The following is a 17,754-nucleotide window of genomic DNA, read 5'->3' as shown; positions in this document are numbered from 1 at the left end:
CGCGGCCTGTTCCGAGGAATTACGGACCTGACGACGGGGTGCGCTCGCGGCGCGCGTCTGGCACCAACGGGATGCGCCCGCCATTCAGAACCTGAAAACCTAGTGCGGTGCAGCAGCCTCGTCCTGGCTGTCCGCCGTGCGCCTCCGGGTACCCAACTCTCTTAACTCTCTGCAAGCGTTTTTGATTAAAAAAGAACAGCAACTACAATTTTAGACGGAGCTCCATAATGACTAGTGCTATTTTTAGAACATGTCTTGCGGGCGACTCACATGGTCCCTGCGGGCGATAGGGTGCCCGCGGGCACCGTGTTGGCTACCACTGGTATAGAGGGACCAGGCTCCGGGTTGCTATGTGGTAGCTGAAAACTATATGCTTCATGGCACTGTAATGAGCCAAATACTAAGGTATCAATTGAATATTTCTTACGTTATTTCAATTTTAAATTAGCTACAATTCACTCTTTTTCAGTGAATTAAACCAGAAAGCATTTTTTTGTTTCGTGAATACAACATATATGGTAATATAACCATTGCAATTATTTTGGGGTAAATAACATTGGAGACACTGCGCACTTGGTAAAATGAATTAAGAAAGAAATAACAATCGTTTGAAATAACTGTAATTTACAAACTCATTTTGTTGATAAGCTGTTGATAAGATATACTTTAGCTTGGTGCTCAAACGTAGTCAAAGTTGATGGACAACTGATGACGAATGTTTAATGTCAAGAAGCCGGTCATGTTATCCGCCCAGAGAACTGTTTTTGTTGCTGATGTTTACATTTCTTCTTGATGCAAATTCAAAAAAATAGACTCCAGGAATCCACTACTGTCTTTTGACCTATTTTGTTTTCTGTCTTGTTTTTCTTGTGCTGCAAATGGGTTACAGCTGCATTCCTTGTTGCCTCCCTGTGTTGCATAATGACAATAAATTATCACTGAATTGTACCCAAAGGGAAATTTAGCTTGGGCAATAGCGCTGCACGCAGCTGCAATCAGCTCAAAATATCACACAGCCAACGAGACAGTACAGTGGTACAGCTGAGACGCAGTCGAAAATATATGTGAAAATATTGCACATGCCCTGGGAGATAAAACTATAAATACATAGTGTTATGGAAAAGCAGCAGATCTTCAGTTCACTATAGTTCCTATACTTCAACTTTTAATGACTAAATCGTTTAAAAAAGATACAAGCAGGCAGAGTCTGTTGAAATACTTGCCTGATATCAGACAGAGTTGTCAACTTGTTTCACTCTGTTTGCACTCGGAGTGGGCGGATTCAAAGGTCTGGACCCAGGCCAGCTAAATACAGCAAACGGAGGCTGGGTTCATGAACCAATCTGCCTCTAGATGTACAAGTTCTGGCTTCATACACCTTTTTCAAATGCTCCCAGTGGGAGGTTTTATTTTTAGGTAACAACCCACTTTTCACACTATTAAGTTTACATAATTTTCATGTGCAATATAGCTTTTTATTACTTTTCAATGTCATTGACAATATTACTCTCATAATAATATCATGCACAGTTTAACATTTCAATTTTAGTTTCTATTCGGCACTGGCGTCAGTATTACTTCTCATACTCTTTATATTTTTACTCTTTTGTTCATATATGTTTATCTTTGTATTCCATTGTTTTTTTTCTCAATCTTCTGCTGTAATCTTTGACCGAATTTTGGCATAAGAATTTCATTCGGGATTAATAAAGTTCTATCTTATCTTTTCTTTTCGTAACTTTGCTATTTGGGATCTTTGCCAGCTCCCTCCTTCTTGGCACCATTCCAAATCACAGTTCTTTTAGTTATAATGGTGTGTTTTTATGAGCAGCCTTGCAAAAGTAAATACAGCGTGGGTCACTTCTGGGGCCAAGACACTGATCTCCTCAGCAACAAGTGATGCTGACAAACCAAGATAATCATCTTCAGACCCTCACCCTAAAAATAATATTTCAAAAAATGGGTTTTAGGCAAACAGCAGCTGTGACACTTTCACTTTGAACAACATTATGTTATTTCTTTGATTGACTGAGGTTTTTTATTTGGTCAAGTGAGTTTTTCAGTATCACCATATCCTCATACAACGGTTACTATCTTTTTCTTTTGTGCATTTTCCAACGGAAGCCAGTAACACAGTCTTGTCAAAATAGACTTCGGTCTTCACAGGAAACTACTATGCTAGTTAAGACCAGCCTGTTCAGTAAATATTACCAACAGTACCACAATCAGAGAACTCCTGAAGATGCTTCACCTGAGTGTACACGCTGACTTGATGCTTCTACTACTTAGCACTGGGAGGATCTTTATCTGAAGCGTCTGTGATTGTTCAAGAGTGATGCAGCAGACGTGATGCTTACTTCTGCGAGTTAATGCCGTCGATGGTGCGAATCATTCGCTCATTGAGTTCCTCCTCAAACCTCCTCCTTTGAGATTTGGACCTGGGATCGAACGAAGGGGAGGACAGATTCAAACATGGAGACAGAGTAATTAAAATGTGTTCACGTATATATGTGCGGAAATGTTATGAAGACAGAGTGAGTCCAAGCTCACCTTTCCCGTCTCTGGAAGTGGTACTGCCCCATTGGAACATCCTGAAACAGGAATCAGACCTTTTAATGACTGATATCTGCTTCTCTGTGTGTGCTCTTGAGAGACAGAGAGCGCTGCACTTACAGTTGTGTTGATCTTGCCATTGTCTGTGGTCATGCTCTCTCGATGGTGGAGGTTGGCGAAGGGTTTGGCTGCGCCCCAGGACTCCAGGTATCGGGTCATTCGGACAGACGCCCTCATCTTGCCACCGTCCAGGGAGGGGCGAGAGCGCACACCCAACAGAGGGCTGTGCCTCTCAGTCTGGGAAAACCAAACAGGAATAGAGAAAGACACAGGCGATCGGTGACATTAGGGACTTTGTTGTGAGTTGACTGACCCACCAGAGTCAGACCATGTGACATTTGCTGAAACGGTGGTCACTGTGTTCACAATAGATGATTATTAGATTATTATTATTAAAGCGCTGAATCCACGAGGAGATGCACACGGCACGTATTATAGATACATATGGATGTATGCTCCAAGCTCACAGTGTGTGGCTCCGGCCGTCGCCATCTTGGAAGCCTCCGGGCATATCCAAAATAGGGCAAAGAGGTGGATTGCCTGTGGAGCTGAGGAGGCCCGTGTGACGCAGCAGAGGAGACGGCTAGCGGCGAGCGACCAGTGAGAGCATCCATGTAATGAGTGAGCTATATAGAAAAATTCCCCCCTTACAATTGATATGAACTGTAGAGACCGGAAGTGTTTTTAAGGCTGTAAACATGTTAATTTCTGCTTTACAGTTGGGTATTTTAACATGGGGGTCTGTGGGGATTGACTCAGTTTTGGAGCCAGCCTCAAATGGCCAATCAGAGCAGACTGGGCGATTTAAAGAAGGCGTGTTGAAGAGATATACAGGTGAATACAGGTATATTAATCAATGCCATGCAAACAGTCCTCATTGTGATTAATGTAGGTGAACTGAGGTGCATTAAACTGAATTAAGGAGAGCAATGTCAGTTAAACTTTGTTGACTGCAATGTACTATCTCCCGAAAAGTACAGTTTCCCAAAAAGTCAATCTCAGCAGCATTAAAAAACACGAGAACATTTTTGTAAAATATAATACATTATTTTTCTGGGACCAAACGTTATTAACACACAGAGAGAGAGGTTAAACCATGGAAGTTACCATTTAGAGCACATAAACCTGGTAATACAAAACTCACTTCAAACACAACATGCACAAACCGCCATTTCTGACCAAGCTGATCTTCAAAGTTTATATAAAAAAAACGAGTATTGCAGCAGCAGACGATGATAAAGTAGAAAGAAGTACAGCAGGTACTTGGGAACAGTGGTTAATTTGACAGCTCTTGACCTGTCTGTCAGTGTTTTGAGCTACATAAAACAATTTAAGAGAACGAGGCAGCTTGCCTTTTATTCTGGTCCGTACCGTATGCTGAGTGCTTCTCTCTGACAAACACCAGACCACTTTACTGCTGACAGAAGCGCTGCCCGGCAAAAAGCCATAGGGCAGTGAAAGTGAGCATTTATGCCAAAATGGAGTAGCATCTAGGAGGATTAGTCAGATAATGTTCCTTGTTCCATTAATCCAGAGACATGACTGACCCGAACATGGCACATAAGGCTATTATATGAAGAAAAAACCCATTACGGTGGTTTTCAGTTACCGCGGGTGTGCTGAACCGCTCTGACAGTGACAATCAATGACAATGACAGTGGAGATGACACCTCCTGTGATCCATAGCACCCACAGCGCTTTTTGCAATATCTGATATTGGAAAGCTTTCTCCGTAACAGTAAACAAAAGATAAAGAGTAGCGTCTTGTCACAATTCTGGAGACCTTCTTTGAAGTAATAATGGTATGTTGTAAGAAGGTAAGGCCTAAAACTGCTGGTTTACTTAATTACTGTGCTATCAAAAAGGCAGCTAATAAGATGCAGCTTGTTGACTGCTGAAAACACGTCTTCTCCAAAATTAAACCAACAACAACTCAGCAAAGGAGATCTTGGAAACATGTTGCTCACTGAACAAACGTGTCAAAATATGTTTGTTGGACAGAAGATGTCACACATATAGATGGATGATAATCACAACAGTGACAAACCAAACATGCTTGATTATGTACTTCTATGAAGGCCAGGTGAACTTTTATGTTTCAGTTCAATGGATATCTGATACTCCTGCTTTCACACTGACATTAGAATATTTAGTTTCAGAGTGGGGGATCTGCTCTCTGCGTTTAAAGTGATATGATGACTTCTAGGGGAAGCTACCGATCGCTGGTCAAGCTCTCTGGAGAGGAATCAGAAGATGGAAAAGGAGAAGACGAAAAAAGGAGCAGCTTTGGAGGAATCGATGCTGAAAAGAAGCTTTTTGTGTCAGTGGTGGCATTTTCAAAAGATGCACTAGAAAGCAAAAAGGCCTTAATTCTTCAGAAAGGAAATGCCATTCAGAACCCTGAGGTCTATGGAAGCAAGCAGATAGTGAACACGGGACGCCCGAAGGAGAGAAAATGAAGGCCTTAGTGCAGATATTTAAGGGGGTGGGTGCATCTTCGCCAAGTTATGAAGGGATTAGAAAGGCAGAGGACTGTCGAGCACTGTTTTTCGTCTGCCAAGCCCAAACACATTGAGCACAGACTGGATGCCAGCAACATATTCTATATAGAGATGTTCTCAGCAGAACGTTCACAGAAGAGGCAAATCTCTTGAATGTCCTTAACTAACCCTGTGTTTCCCGGTTGGACAGGAGGGGCTGCACAACGCCTCAAGCAGTGAAAAGAGTCACTTCACTTCAAACCAAAACCTCTCAATAGAGCGCCTGACTGAACACCCGCAGAGATGTTGTTCATTCGATAACGTATACCTTCATCATTTCACCGTGCACTCGTATTATTTGCCTACACTTGTCATATTGTTTAGCTGCTTACTGTGCACTTGAGAAGGATGAGAAGGTGGCGTGGGAATGTTAAAGCAGCAGTGTTGTTGTCCGTGATGCTGAAAGTAGAACCTCGTGTTTTTGCATTCTAGCTCATTTTATTTACTATAAATTACATTAAAACCAAAGTCATGTCTCAAAACCCACATATTATAAGGAGCTGACTACTGTATGTGAATATTCCAACTGACTATATATGTAAGGTAATGTAGAGTGAATAGAATATCTTTGCCGCCGTGTGGAAAACATAAACTTTTTATGAACTGAAAAATATCCCTGCTTTCAGCTTTGACCCCATTGGGATTTTATAATCTTGGCCAAGGAGGTTATGTCTTCAGACATGCACGGGCCAAGGGAAAACCCATAACATTTTGGAGCAGATCCGAATCACAGGGCGGATACACGCATTATTCTTCACTCATGGAAACAGCCTTGGAGGAGGTCTGCGCTCTCTGAGTGCCCTGAACTTAAAAAGTTGGAGAAATTTCTCAATCTATAAAGCTTCACAAACAGTTTAATGTACTCAGGAACTATTTTCTTTCAACCACAGTTCCTACATGAAACTGCTCACAACAAGGTCTGTGTATTATTTTGAGTAACCGGGTCATGAGCGAGTTGCAAAATAGCCTCATTATATTAGACAGGCAGACATCTTTATGGCTGATATCTACAACACTCGGCAACTCACAGCAAAACAATCTAGATTGATAAATAGCAGTACAGGCAGGAGGAAAAATATGTATTTTTGATTTTAGGGAGTGAACTGTCGCTTTATGGTACAGTATTTGCACACTACAGTGTTTTAAGGTCATAAAAGAGATGATTTGCAAAGGGAGGTCATGCGTTTTGGAAGTCTGCACTCCCCTACAGGTGGTTGACCTGGTGGCTTGTTTTGTCTTTCTGAGCTGAGTACAATATTGTATGAAAATCAATCTGATTGCTGTCGAGATATTTTAGTCTGGAACAAAGTGGTACACCGACCGACAGACTGACCAACCAACATTGCCATTAACAGACAAACACCGCTAACATGGCTAAACACAGAGGAACCCAAGTTATAGGATTTCTATTTAGCCTATAAGTGATAATTGGTCATATCCTCTGCTCTTTCTTGTGTTAAAGCCAATGTGGAAGTTCCTTAAACTTGCATTCTGATTATTAGCCAGCAGGGGCGACTCCTTTGGTTGCAAAAAGAAGTACAATTGTATTGAAGTCTATGAGGTAATAACCCTATTTATTACCTCAGTAAACATTGTAAACATGAGTTTCTGGTCTTGATCTCTAGTTTCAAGTCTTCTTCAATACAGCCTGATGTTCATTTAGTAAATTATGGTCTATTTAGTGCAAAATAGACCATAAAGCACGGTATGCTTTAGGGCATGGCTATCCATCCTTATGATTGGCAGGTTGCTACAGCTACCAGAGCTATATATGGCGTCTCTACATTAGTCCTCTGAAGTCCAAATATGGTCACTTCCTTTCACTGGTTGCAAAAAACCAAGATGGCGACGGCCAAAAACCAAGATGGCGACGGTCAAAATGACAAACTCAAAGCTTCAAAACCCGAGCCACAAACCAATTCTGACGTCATGATGACTATGTCCACTTACGGTAACCTCTTTAATGGTGCCTTCTGAATTTATGTGAATGTTTAAGACCATGTAGGTGATGGTGTCTTACCTTGGGGTTGATGACCAGGTAGGTGACCACTCCATGTTCTTTCAGGTAGGAGTCTCGGCTCTGTCCTTCTCCATGCTCCACCTTATATGAGCCCTTCAAATGCTCCAATGTCACAGAAGAGATGTGGACCCTTCTGAAGTTGAGACAAGGAGAGATAAGAGGAGAGACGATGAGAGAGGTTGAGAGCTTGTGCCATTAAGCTCTCTCAAACATATTATTTACTTTCCGGCTTCACAAGAACCTGCAATCCTGCCTTTTTCAGCTTTGTTTGTTGCCCTTGCAAACAGAGAGGGATGGAGAAGTGTTTTCATGTTTTTCAGATACCTTTCAGCAGTTCGTAAGAGCAGACACAACCATTAACAGCCCAGTGAGACAATGTGGTGGCACCAGAGAGAGCTTATTTTCTGAGTAGCTTACACATAACCACCAGCCAATTTTCCCGTGCTTGTTACAGTGCTATGGCAGACCTGATGCCCACATAACAAAGGTAGAGCTGACTGGTCTAATGAAGTGGCTGCAATTGACTAAAATGTTTACAACGGGGCAGAATTAGAGCAGACATAGATCACGTGTTCCATGTCAGTCGTGAAACGTGCATTTCCTGATGTAAAGCAAGTTAATATAAATATGTTCATTTGATCGTTGATTGTGCCTGTTCTTGGTGCTGGTGTGTCTTCATATTTGGATTTGAGGGGGTGGTTTACTGGGGTTCAGCCAACATTGATTTTAGAAAACTGATACTGATATAAACACGCCGGGCCGAACTTTGATATTTCATAATGATTAATCTGATAGCAAAAAAGCGAGTACCTTATTCTTTTAAGGGCGAAAAAGCCTCCAAAACAGCCTCCTTGAGACACTAGTGCTCCACTGAAACTAAAGATGATGATACTATGACGCTGGTGGCCACTGGGACTAGCTCACTCAGACTTAAGGCCACATGGAACCGCAGCGGAGCAGATGGGAATTCTCTGACTTGCGAAGTGCAACTCAACATTTATCACCGAGAGAGCAGGACGTGTTAGTCAAATCCCAAAGCATAGCTGTCTGTGTTACAGACAAATACTCGCAACCCAACCTCACAATAATTATAAGGATTTGAAAAGCAGCAGATTAATTGTAACATTATCTGAAGAATTGGTTATATCTTACCCGGGCACACCTCCTGCCTCCATATGATTGGCTAGCGTTACGTCATGTGACCACACGTCATATTGCCACTTGCGGAGGCCAATCACACCGCACAGGACGTTCCCAGAATGAACCCCAACACGCATGTTGATTTCGACTCCAGTGGCATCTCGGACCTTCCTGTGGAGAGTACAGAGCAGAATTAATCTTTAAAGGAGTGGTTTGCTATGTTTTTGGTAAAAGGTGCTCATTGGCTTTCTTTCCAAGAGTGAGATGAAAAGATTCTTATCAATCGCAAAGTTGAGTACAGAGCTGGGGCTGGGGCGTGGTTAGCCTAGCTTAGCATAAAGTCTAGCCTAGACTGGATCTGTCTAAAGTTCAAAAGCACACCTCTAAAGCTAAAATGTATTGAATCAGCTTAAAGCCCTTTAGATCTCATTTACACAAAGAGAGGAGTAGGTAGGGCTGTACCGAACAGTTAAAAGATTCAAAGCTTCATTTATAACATTGACACTTGAATACTTAGTCAATGGTTTTCTTCTGTGCATGTCTATTCATTCTGTTTAAACCCATGTTTCTGCACAGTTACAGATTAAGATTAGGCTACACTAACATTATCAGAACTATACTATTCCAGTGGTGGCTGTGTGGTAGTGATGCGCAGGTGTTTTAAGTGATATGACTACAGACATTCAAAGTTTTATTCAAAAACCTCAATAGAAGTTTTAAATGTAAAATAAAATGGACGAAAGACAATTGTATTAGCTGGAACTGTTTCTTGGCTAACCAAGCACATTCACCAACATGTTAAACATTTGGGGGGCTCAAATAGAATGCTTTTTCATTTGTTTGAAATTTAGTTTGTTCAGTTGGGAGGCTTATCATATTGAGTTCACATTGTGTTTACTGTGGAGTCCAAACAGAGCTGAAATCAAGTCTGGCATTCCTTCTGCTCAATCTGTTTGACAGGCATGTTTGTTTGTGTTTTCATTTGTGTGTGTGTGTGTGTGTGTGTGTGTGTGTGTGTGTGTGTGTGTGTGTGTGTGTGTGTGTGTGTGTGTGTGTGTGTGTGTGTGTGTGTGTGTGAGAGAGAGACAGAGAGAGAGAGAGAAAGAAAGAGAGAGAGATCTGGTATTTTACTTGATGGCCTCACACATATCCAAGCCCATCTTCACGCAGTTCCTGGCATGGTGAGGTAGCGACTCAGGCAGACCAGACACACAGTAGTAACAATCTCCCAGGATCTTGATTCGCATACACTCATTTTCCTTAAAAAAAGAGAGAGAGAGAGAGAGAGAGAGAGAGAGAGAGAGACAGAGAGACAGAGAGACAGAGAGAGATAACGAGGGGGAAGAAGTGAACATTCATCAAACTCCATAATCTTTCTAAAATTACCAGTTCACTGTTTCATTTAGAAAATGATGGTTTTTCGTGCTCTTTCTCACCTCCACACAACCCTCACACACACGCAGTCACATCCATCAAGCCCAAAATCATACACCCACATAACACATTAGCTCTCATTCCACATGTGGGATGTGTAACAGCTCATCGTTGGACCGGGTTTATATAACGGCGGCTTCGTCAGGCATGAGGACAGAGCTGCTGGACACAAAGCTGAGAGAGCCTGACTCAACTGTTTAGACCCGAATAACAGAGTACCCATGAGACGCATGAGATGCTCTCTGTGCTCTCTGACCAGCCCACACTGCTTTAACCTGCGGCTGTTAACATGCACAGCGCTCTGGAAAGGTGTGGTATGAAGGTTGACACTTGCCGCAGGAGAGAGAAAACATCCATGTCAAAGCTGCGCTTCATCTGATTGAGAGCGCAAGACGGATCCTGCTCTCTCTTCTTGGTTGTTTTGTAATTCACCGGTTTTGTGCACACTATTCAAATAAGGGCAACTGTTATGGATGCCAGGTAACATTAGCTGAAAGCACTAATTGTGAACCACAACACACTATACTAAACATCCTTACATTTTCCATTAAAGCTACTACAAGAATGTTTCATTTTGTGTTGGTTTTGGCGGTCCCTGTGGACAAAAGAGGTAGTGTTTCCGAGCGACGGGGTCCATTTAGAAAACCTTCAATTCAAGTGCGGTGGAGTCCGACAGTCTGCTCCACGCAGTCCTGGTCCTGGTTCTCCCGGGCCTCTCTTCAAACCAGTACTCGTGTAGTTCATATAGAGGCATCAGTGTTACATTGAGACAGTTTTATAATCAGTTAAAAGTTTCTCACAGTAACTTTAAATCCAAATGATTTCTTGATTAAAATGCCATCTTGTAATTTCATATAGTTTGGGCTGATTGATATTGGGTTGATTCATGGAGGCTCTAGAAGTTAAGGGGTTAATGATGCTTGTTTACACGGCCATAAGTGGTTTACTCATCCAAATCTATGGAAGGAAATGTGACAGATCCTTCTCTTTTCTAATGTTTCATCCATGTCTGCTGTGGATGTATTTAACTTAAACACTGTCCTTGTGTATGAAGACTGGTATATAAATGAAAGTGGGCTTGTCTTGAGTTACCTTTGCAATCTGGTCAAATTTGCCGAAGAGTTCATTCAGCATATGCACAAGTTCCCCTGGGGAGCAGTCACTGGCCAGCCTGGTGAAACCCACAATGTCGGCATACAGAATGCTGCACAAAACGAGAAGAAGCAACACATGTTAATATCGCATTGCTGCATTACACAACCATCAAATATCACTATTCATTTCAAACATAGTTTTTAATTGAATGAAGAGGCATAACGATTCTCTTCCTTGGGGGCCATTTTATTAATAAGAGTAACATGGATACGGAGAACTTCAGTATTTGTTGCACATGAATTCATCTTGTCTGCAGTGTTTTTCTCCACTAACTGTGTTCTTTCAATCATGTTAGTATTGTGTACTATCTTAGCATTGCATACATTATGTCTCCAGCTCCTGATAAATGTCACTAGTCAGAAAACATTTATTTTATATTTTACCAGGATATTCCCAATGAGATTTGAAAAAGAAATTTCAAGGGAGTCCTGGCCAAGAAGCCCTCATAAATGTTTCACATTAAAACACAAAGAAAACTTATAGATTACTTGTTCACCATGAAGGCGTGCAAGAAAACTACGTTTTCTCCAAGAATACAAGGTACTGCGAGTGAGTGATTGATGTGTATTTTAAGGGTGAAGTATTCCTTTAATGCTGTTTTTAAAAATCGGCCATATCTATAAAATAATCTAGTTTAGAGTAAATCTGTAGCTCACACCAAGATGAGGATGCAAACACTTTAAAAGCACTTTCACCAAAGAGAAGCAATGGTCTTTCAATAAGCATCAAAACACATAATCTAACCAACGAGCAAGTATTACGAGGCAGTAGCTCTCCACTAACTGGGTAGTGTGGGAGGGTCCCAGCTGATTCACACTGCCACATGTCCTTGGGTGTCAGTTCTTTGTTCTGGAGAGTTTATCCTCTTACCTATGAGCTAGACCATGTGGGAATCTGTTAGTACTGGAAGGATAATGGCCAGATGAACATGAGCACACACTCACCCACACACACATATACATCTGAGGCCTACTTAAGAGGGACACAGTGATATTGTTTCCAGCATGAGAGAAAACATTTCTCGAGGACATTCTATGGAGAGGCTCTTATGGTTAGCCTTGATTTGTTTCTAAGGACCTCCACAATATAGAGGGGGATGTCGCCAAGAACAGAGTGACCTCCGAATGCAATGGAGGTGGATTAACTCTGAATTCAATTTGGCCATAGCAATGAAAAGGAATAAGAAGATGGGATGCAGTGAAGATGACGAGAAATGGAAAAAAAGAGGAGAAGAGAGGAGGAAATGAAGTGGGATGACGTGAGGGCAGGTAGAGAGGGGAGGACAAAAGAGGAGGAGGGATGAGCAGTGACGAGGGGGAGGACAAGATGGTGTAAGACGCAATCAAGCTCTGAGAGGAGAACAGAAAATATTATCCTTTAATATGCGGAGGGTCATATGAAGGAGAAGGAACCCTGACCTGACATTGGTGTGCCGCTGCACGTAGAGGTTGTGGAAGTTGTTGGTGCTCTCAGTTCGACCAAAGTTGGGTCCCTGCAGCCTCTGGATGATCTCGGCTTTCATCACTCTGGCGATATGAGCCGGCAGTAAGGACAACAGTAAACGCTCCTGAGGACAGATGGTACGGATGAAAACCAGACGAGACAGAGTTAAGCAACTAGGACGTAACAAACTATGTTGAGAGCATAAGAAAAAAGAAGAAATATTTGGATTTACACGTTTATATGATAACATAATAGAGATAGAATAAACTTGTTAAATTTACACTACGACCTCGATAAACCTGCAGGATGCTTGTTTTTCTACTTTTTTGTTTTCGATTTCTAACTCACAGCAGGACTCGTCATAGCAACAGGTAATAATTATTTATAATAAAGAAGTGCTCTCGTACATTCAGAGTATTTGTTGGACTAAATGCAGGATTTTGTACAGTTACACAATGTGTGCTGCGTAAGAGGTTATTTGGAGTGGCATATAAAACAAAATAAATAAGGTGATTGTTCTGTTCTGTTCTCTTCTATTCTATTGACTGAATTAAATAAACGGAACACTGTAGAAACAAACACAATAGAACAGAACAGAACAGAAAACAATATAGTAGAACAAAATAAAAGCCTCCTCAGCTCCACCTCATCCTCCACACTTAAACATAAAAATAATCAGTTTTTTGTTTTTCTAGCGAGACATAGACTACATCTGCATTTTGTTTTCCAAGCCTGTGTTGTAGAATGACAATCTTGATCCTTGAAAATGAAACAGAACGTAGAATACAACAGGATGCAGTAGAATGAAATTGAACACAATTCCCCACAATGCAATGTGGTAATAATGGCAACGTTCATAACAGACAGTGGTGGACAGCTCTGCTACGTCAATAATGCTTCAATTTAAGTGTGAGCATAATATTTAAGTTTGCTCAGCTAAATATATATTTTTTAAATTTGTTAAATTAGACATCACAAATCATCGTTTGGTGTTCAGTTCAGTGCATCAGAAACAATACATAGGGCTACTGTTTATTCAGACAAAAGTATGCCTAAAGATAGTATGCATATTGAGCATGTAGTGCATAGTATGCGATTTAGAACGCAATAGAATAGAACAGAACTTTCCTATTATGTTGTTTTCTCTGATACTGCATATAAAAATAGCCGCTGTCGTCCACAGCTAATATTTAACCTCCTAAATAGATGTCCTTAATTGTGGTTCTTTGGGGCCAATTTTTCAGCTGAGCACAGGAAGCTAAAGTTAAGGACCGAAGAGCGACTGATGAGGCAGAGACGATATCGTCCTCCACCACAGCGCGGAGGAAACCAATATATTATCTGTGATCCTACAGGTGAAACATCTAAGAGACCCACTCATCAGATAGATGAGTGACGTTGAGCACCTTGTAGCGTAGTGTGTTTTTTATCTATTCAACGTGCCACACTGATTTGTACTTCAAGTTACTGATGTTTTAGAAAGTTCGTATTCTATACTGAAGTTCAACTATTGAAGCATCATCCACATCGGATGGAGGGATGTTTGGGGGAGAATTTGAGTGCGCGCGCGTGTGTGTGTGTGTGTTTGTGCATAATAGAGTGAGCGAATAGCTGCCCGAGGGTGTGTGACTCATAAATGCGGCTCACAGCAGAGAGGGTCATTACATTGTTCACACACCACAGGCTCATTTCCTAAAACACAGCAGCAAATTAAGTAGAGAGAGGGGTTGAGGGGAGGAGGGGGGGGGGGGGGGGGGGGGGATTGGAGTGCGCTAAAAATAGAAATCCACACCACCCGCACTTATTTACTTATGCAGCAGTGAAGCAATATGAACCCTCTACTGTGAGCAGGCAGAAGGGGTATAATAGCTGGAAGAGATGTAGCTTCATTAATCATGTGTTTGATTGAAGAACTTAAGTGATCTGTATTCAGCCACTGAATGAGATTCTGTATTGTTTAGTTTTGCACTTGCATTTGCGTGCATCCTCACACACGCACACACACACACGCACATTTACATTTCATATATATTTGCACATTATGAGGTATTTGTAATATTCCTCCATACTCTTCTTCTTCTACTTATATATATATATATATATATATATATATATATATATATATATATATATATATATATATATATATATATATATATATATATATATATATATAGCTAGTCCCTACTGAGTGGACCACCACTTAGTATAACTTCATGTGTCATTTCCCTGGTCGGAGAGACTGGCTAATGTCAGGGCAAAGACACTAATGTCAAGCAAATGTCACAGCATAATGCCTCTTTAGACACGACCGACTTTCCAACTCCTCATCCCGGACAAAACTCTGATTTTTTTGCCAATAAATTTTGCCAATAAATTTAATCAATTTGGGGTCTTATGCGGTAAGTGTGGCTCTGAGAGAGAGGCAAGAATAACAGGGAGAGTCTACAGCCAAGGTAGCGGCTGTGAGTCAGTATGCTAACATACTCACAATGACAGGTTCATAATGTTCACCATATTAGTTTAGCGTGTTAGCATGCTAACATTTGCCAATTCTTTTAACCTTTATACAACCCATAAAGGTCCCATTGAGATTAGAAAACTCTTTCTCAAGAGAGAACCGGCTAAGATAGGCAGCGGCAGCAGCGTCATTACTTTTTGCAGGTTTGTATTGGAGGTAAAATAAGAGAAAAGAAGTCAGGGGATCACCGAAACTATTAGAATTCTTCCAAATTTCAAAGCAATCCATCCAAAAGGTCATGAACCGACCAACCAACAGCCATTCCTAGAGCTAAAATAAGGAGAAGTTGCACTGAGTATACAGAGAAATGAATAAGTTAAAGTTACTAGGAACTTACTGATGCCTCTGTATGACCTACATAAGCAAACGAGACCATCGGCGAGAACATTGTCTATTTCTATATAGTTGTTCTTAAAGGAGCAATGGACAATATTCATAGCATTCAAATAGCTTCAAATAACAACAATTATTTATGTAAAGATTTAGAGGTGTAATGTCGCTCTCCATCTGTGTGTGTCGTTATCTGAGCCTCTCCTTGCTTTGTTGACATAGTCGGGCTGCTCGCATGTGCTTTTAGTGGATGTTAGTGCATGTTAACGTGCACCACTGGTTAGCTCGCTGCCGCCGCTCTGCACTGCTCTCATACGCAGCACCCACCCTCTGGTTCCCCCTCAGCTAAACACTGTCAGCTTTGTCAGCAAATGTGCAGTAGTTTGAGCTGTTAGCGCCGGTAGCACCGTTAGCTACGAGCTGCTGGCTCAGGCGCCGCCGTGTTGAGAAGCAATAGAAATGCTCCCAATCTCGTTTAATGCGCTTGTAATGCTCGTCATTGGGGGCCGATTCAGACAAAACAATTTCCGATTTATAGTTTTATAGTCTGTATCTTTGTAACTCAGGTAGATTGTTTTTTGTTCCATTTTGTAGTCTGGTATTGACATTTGTCTTTTAACAGTGAAAGGTATACAATCAGGAGCACCATCTTTAATGTGTCACATTAAACCAGAGTTTAATCACACATTCATTTCAAATCCATCTGTGTGTGTGTGTGTGTGTGTGTGTGTGTGTGTGTGTGTGTGTGTGTGTGTGTGTACCTGTTGGTGCTTCTCAAACTCTAGTTTAATGGGGGACTTGATGCAGTTGCAGGTGTCCTGGTAGGTCTGCTTGAGAGCCAGGTCCATCAGGTGTTTGTGGTACGCCCCGGCCAAGTTACCACAGGTGAAGATGATCACATTGGCTAAGATCTGCCACATACACCACATACACACACAAAGAATGAGGCATTAAAATAATGCTCGGAGGGGACGCGTGTTCCAGATATGCCTGTATGAGTAATTTCCCCAGTATCTAACTCCCTCCACTTAAGTCTACATTATCACCTCGTAAAAACCAGATCACACACTTTGACTGCGCTTTTCCACCACTATGTCAACCTCAAGCTCTTTAAAATGTGGCCTTGCATATCAATAGGTTGTCCTCGGTGCTGTATCCAGGGGAAATTAGCGTCTCTGAGCATGTTTTATTGTTGGTGTGCTTTTCCACTTGGTATATGTGTGTGTGTGTGAGAGAGGGAGAGAGAGAGAGAGAGAGAAGAGAGAGAGAGAGAGAGAGAGAGAGAGAGAAGAGAGAGAGATCGTAATTTGAGTGTTATCATCAGTGTGTTTACTTTGATGGTTGATTAGAAAGAGTCGCTGTGTGTGTGTGTGTGTGTGTCAGCCTCAGACATGCATCTGATGCAAAAACAATTTTTTCTATACTTTGAGTGTTATCTGGCATGTTTCTGAATCTTAATTTAAATGTTATAATTGTCTCATCTGTGTGGTGTATTAATAAGCATTACAAGGTTTCTGCTCTGTGCTATCAACAGTGCGTTCATTTAGAACCAGCGTTTTAAAAGCTTGTTCCCTGAGTACATTAAAAGGCAGTTCATTTGACTCTGGAGGTTTTGCTGAATGTGATGTGTCACCATGATACAGAAAAGGTTCCGTTTTACAACCCAGGCTTGATTAAAAAGTTGCACCTCATTATTTTTTAATCATGCATGGAACAACCTTAGTTTATAGAAACTAACCCTGCAGCTAATAGTGCATTGAAGTAATCATTTAGGCCTTCAGAAAAACAAAACAGGAAGCTGAAAGCAGAGACCACAGAAGCAGGAAGTTGTGCACATTTCTAACAGTTGGGTTTAACGTGAGCAATTATCTGTGTTACCTGCCAGACCAGTGGTTCCAGCTCAGTGACGGTGGAGGCCAGACAGATGCTGAGGGTGACGGTGTGCGAGAAGCAGGTGATGGCGCTGGCGATAATGGCCCCTCTCATGGAGAAGGGCAGCATGGTGTAGACAACGAACACGATGAACAGGAAGAAGGACACCTGGAAACAGGGAGAAATACCCAGATCTGTTCAAAGCTCTCGATGTTGTGAAATATTTTTGGATAACTTTTTACGACGTTTTTTTTCCAACTTTGTTGCTTTTTCCTCTGCCTGTAAATCTAAATAGAGAGCGTTCAATAATTCAGCTAGTGCTGGAGAGAAATGTGCAGGCAACAAACACCTTTCAACACCGTCGTGCTTCAGCTTCGCTTTGTCTGATTCACAGAACTGCAAGCACAGTGGATAGTAAATGCATTCCCTAATATTAAACACATGTTGGGGGCTTTCATGCATGGAAGTACTGCAGTAATGCCAAAAAGTGACCACAGCAACGCCCAAATATAGATCACAAAAATGGCTGTGGTTGAGTCCCATCAGAGATTTCTGCTGCATCATTCCTCTTTGTCTGCTTTCTGCCTAAATGCAGAAGCGTTGACCGGGCTGCCCACTCTTCTTCACAAAAATATCAACAGTAAAGCTGATCTTATGATACATTTTTAAAAGATGTGTGGGCTGCT

The 17,754-nt window shown here is 41.6% G+C and overlaps 1 protein-coding gene across 1 annotated transcript in view; it reads right to left on the bottom strand.

The window, feature by feature from the left end:
- Positions 1 to 17,754, bottom strand: part of LOC142931434 (adenylate cyclase type 2-like) — a 44,683-nt gene that overhangs the window by 12,383 nt on the left and 14,546 nt on the right. The window contains exons 3-12 of the mRNA XM_076075340.1: positions 17,075 to 17,236; positions 15,958 to 16,107; positions 12,321 to 12,469; positions 10,840 to 10,951; positions 9,445 to 9,572; positions 8,326 to 8,484; positions 7,174 to 7,306; positions 2,674 to 2,850; positions 2,551 to 2,591; positions 2,358 to 2,438 (exon numbers count right to left, since the gene is read on the bottom strand). Of these exons, the coding sequence (XP_075931455.1) occupies positions 2,358 to 2,438; positions 2,551 to 2,591; positions 2,674 to 2,850; positions 7,174 to 7,306; positions 8,326 to 8,484; positions 9,445 to 9,572; positions 10,840 to 10,951; positions 12,321 to 12,469; positions 15,958 to 16,107; positions 17,075 to 17,236 (1,292 nt within the window). The remainder of the gene's footprint in view (positions 1 to 2,357; positions 2,439 to 2,550; positions 2,592 to 2,673; positions 2,851 to 7,173; positions 7,307 to 8,325; positions 8,485 to 9,444; positions 9,573 to 10,839; positions 10,952 to 12,320; positions 12,470 to 15,957; positions 16,108 to 17,074; positions 17,237 to 17,754) is intronic.

Source organism: Anarhichas minor, unplaced genomic scaffold, assembly GCF_050575085.1.
Source record: "Anarhichas minor isolate MPS153535 unplaced genomic scaffold, ASM5057508v1 ptg000051l, whole genome shotgun sequence".
Taxonomy (NCBI): Eukaryota; Metazoa; Chordata; class Actinopteri; order Perciformes; family Anarhichadidae; genus Anarhichas; species Anarhichas minor.
The sequence above is the reverse complement of the archived record's forward strand: the minus strand, read 5'-3'. Positions and strand labels throughout refer to the sequence as shown.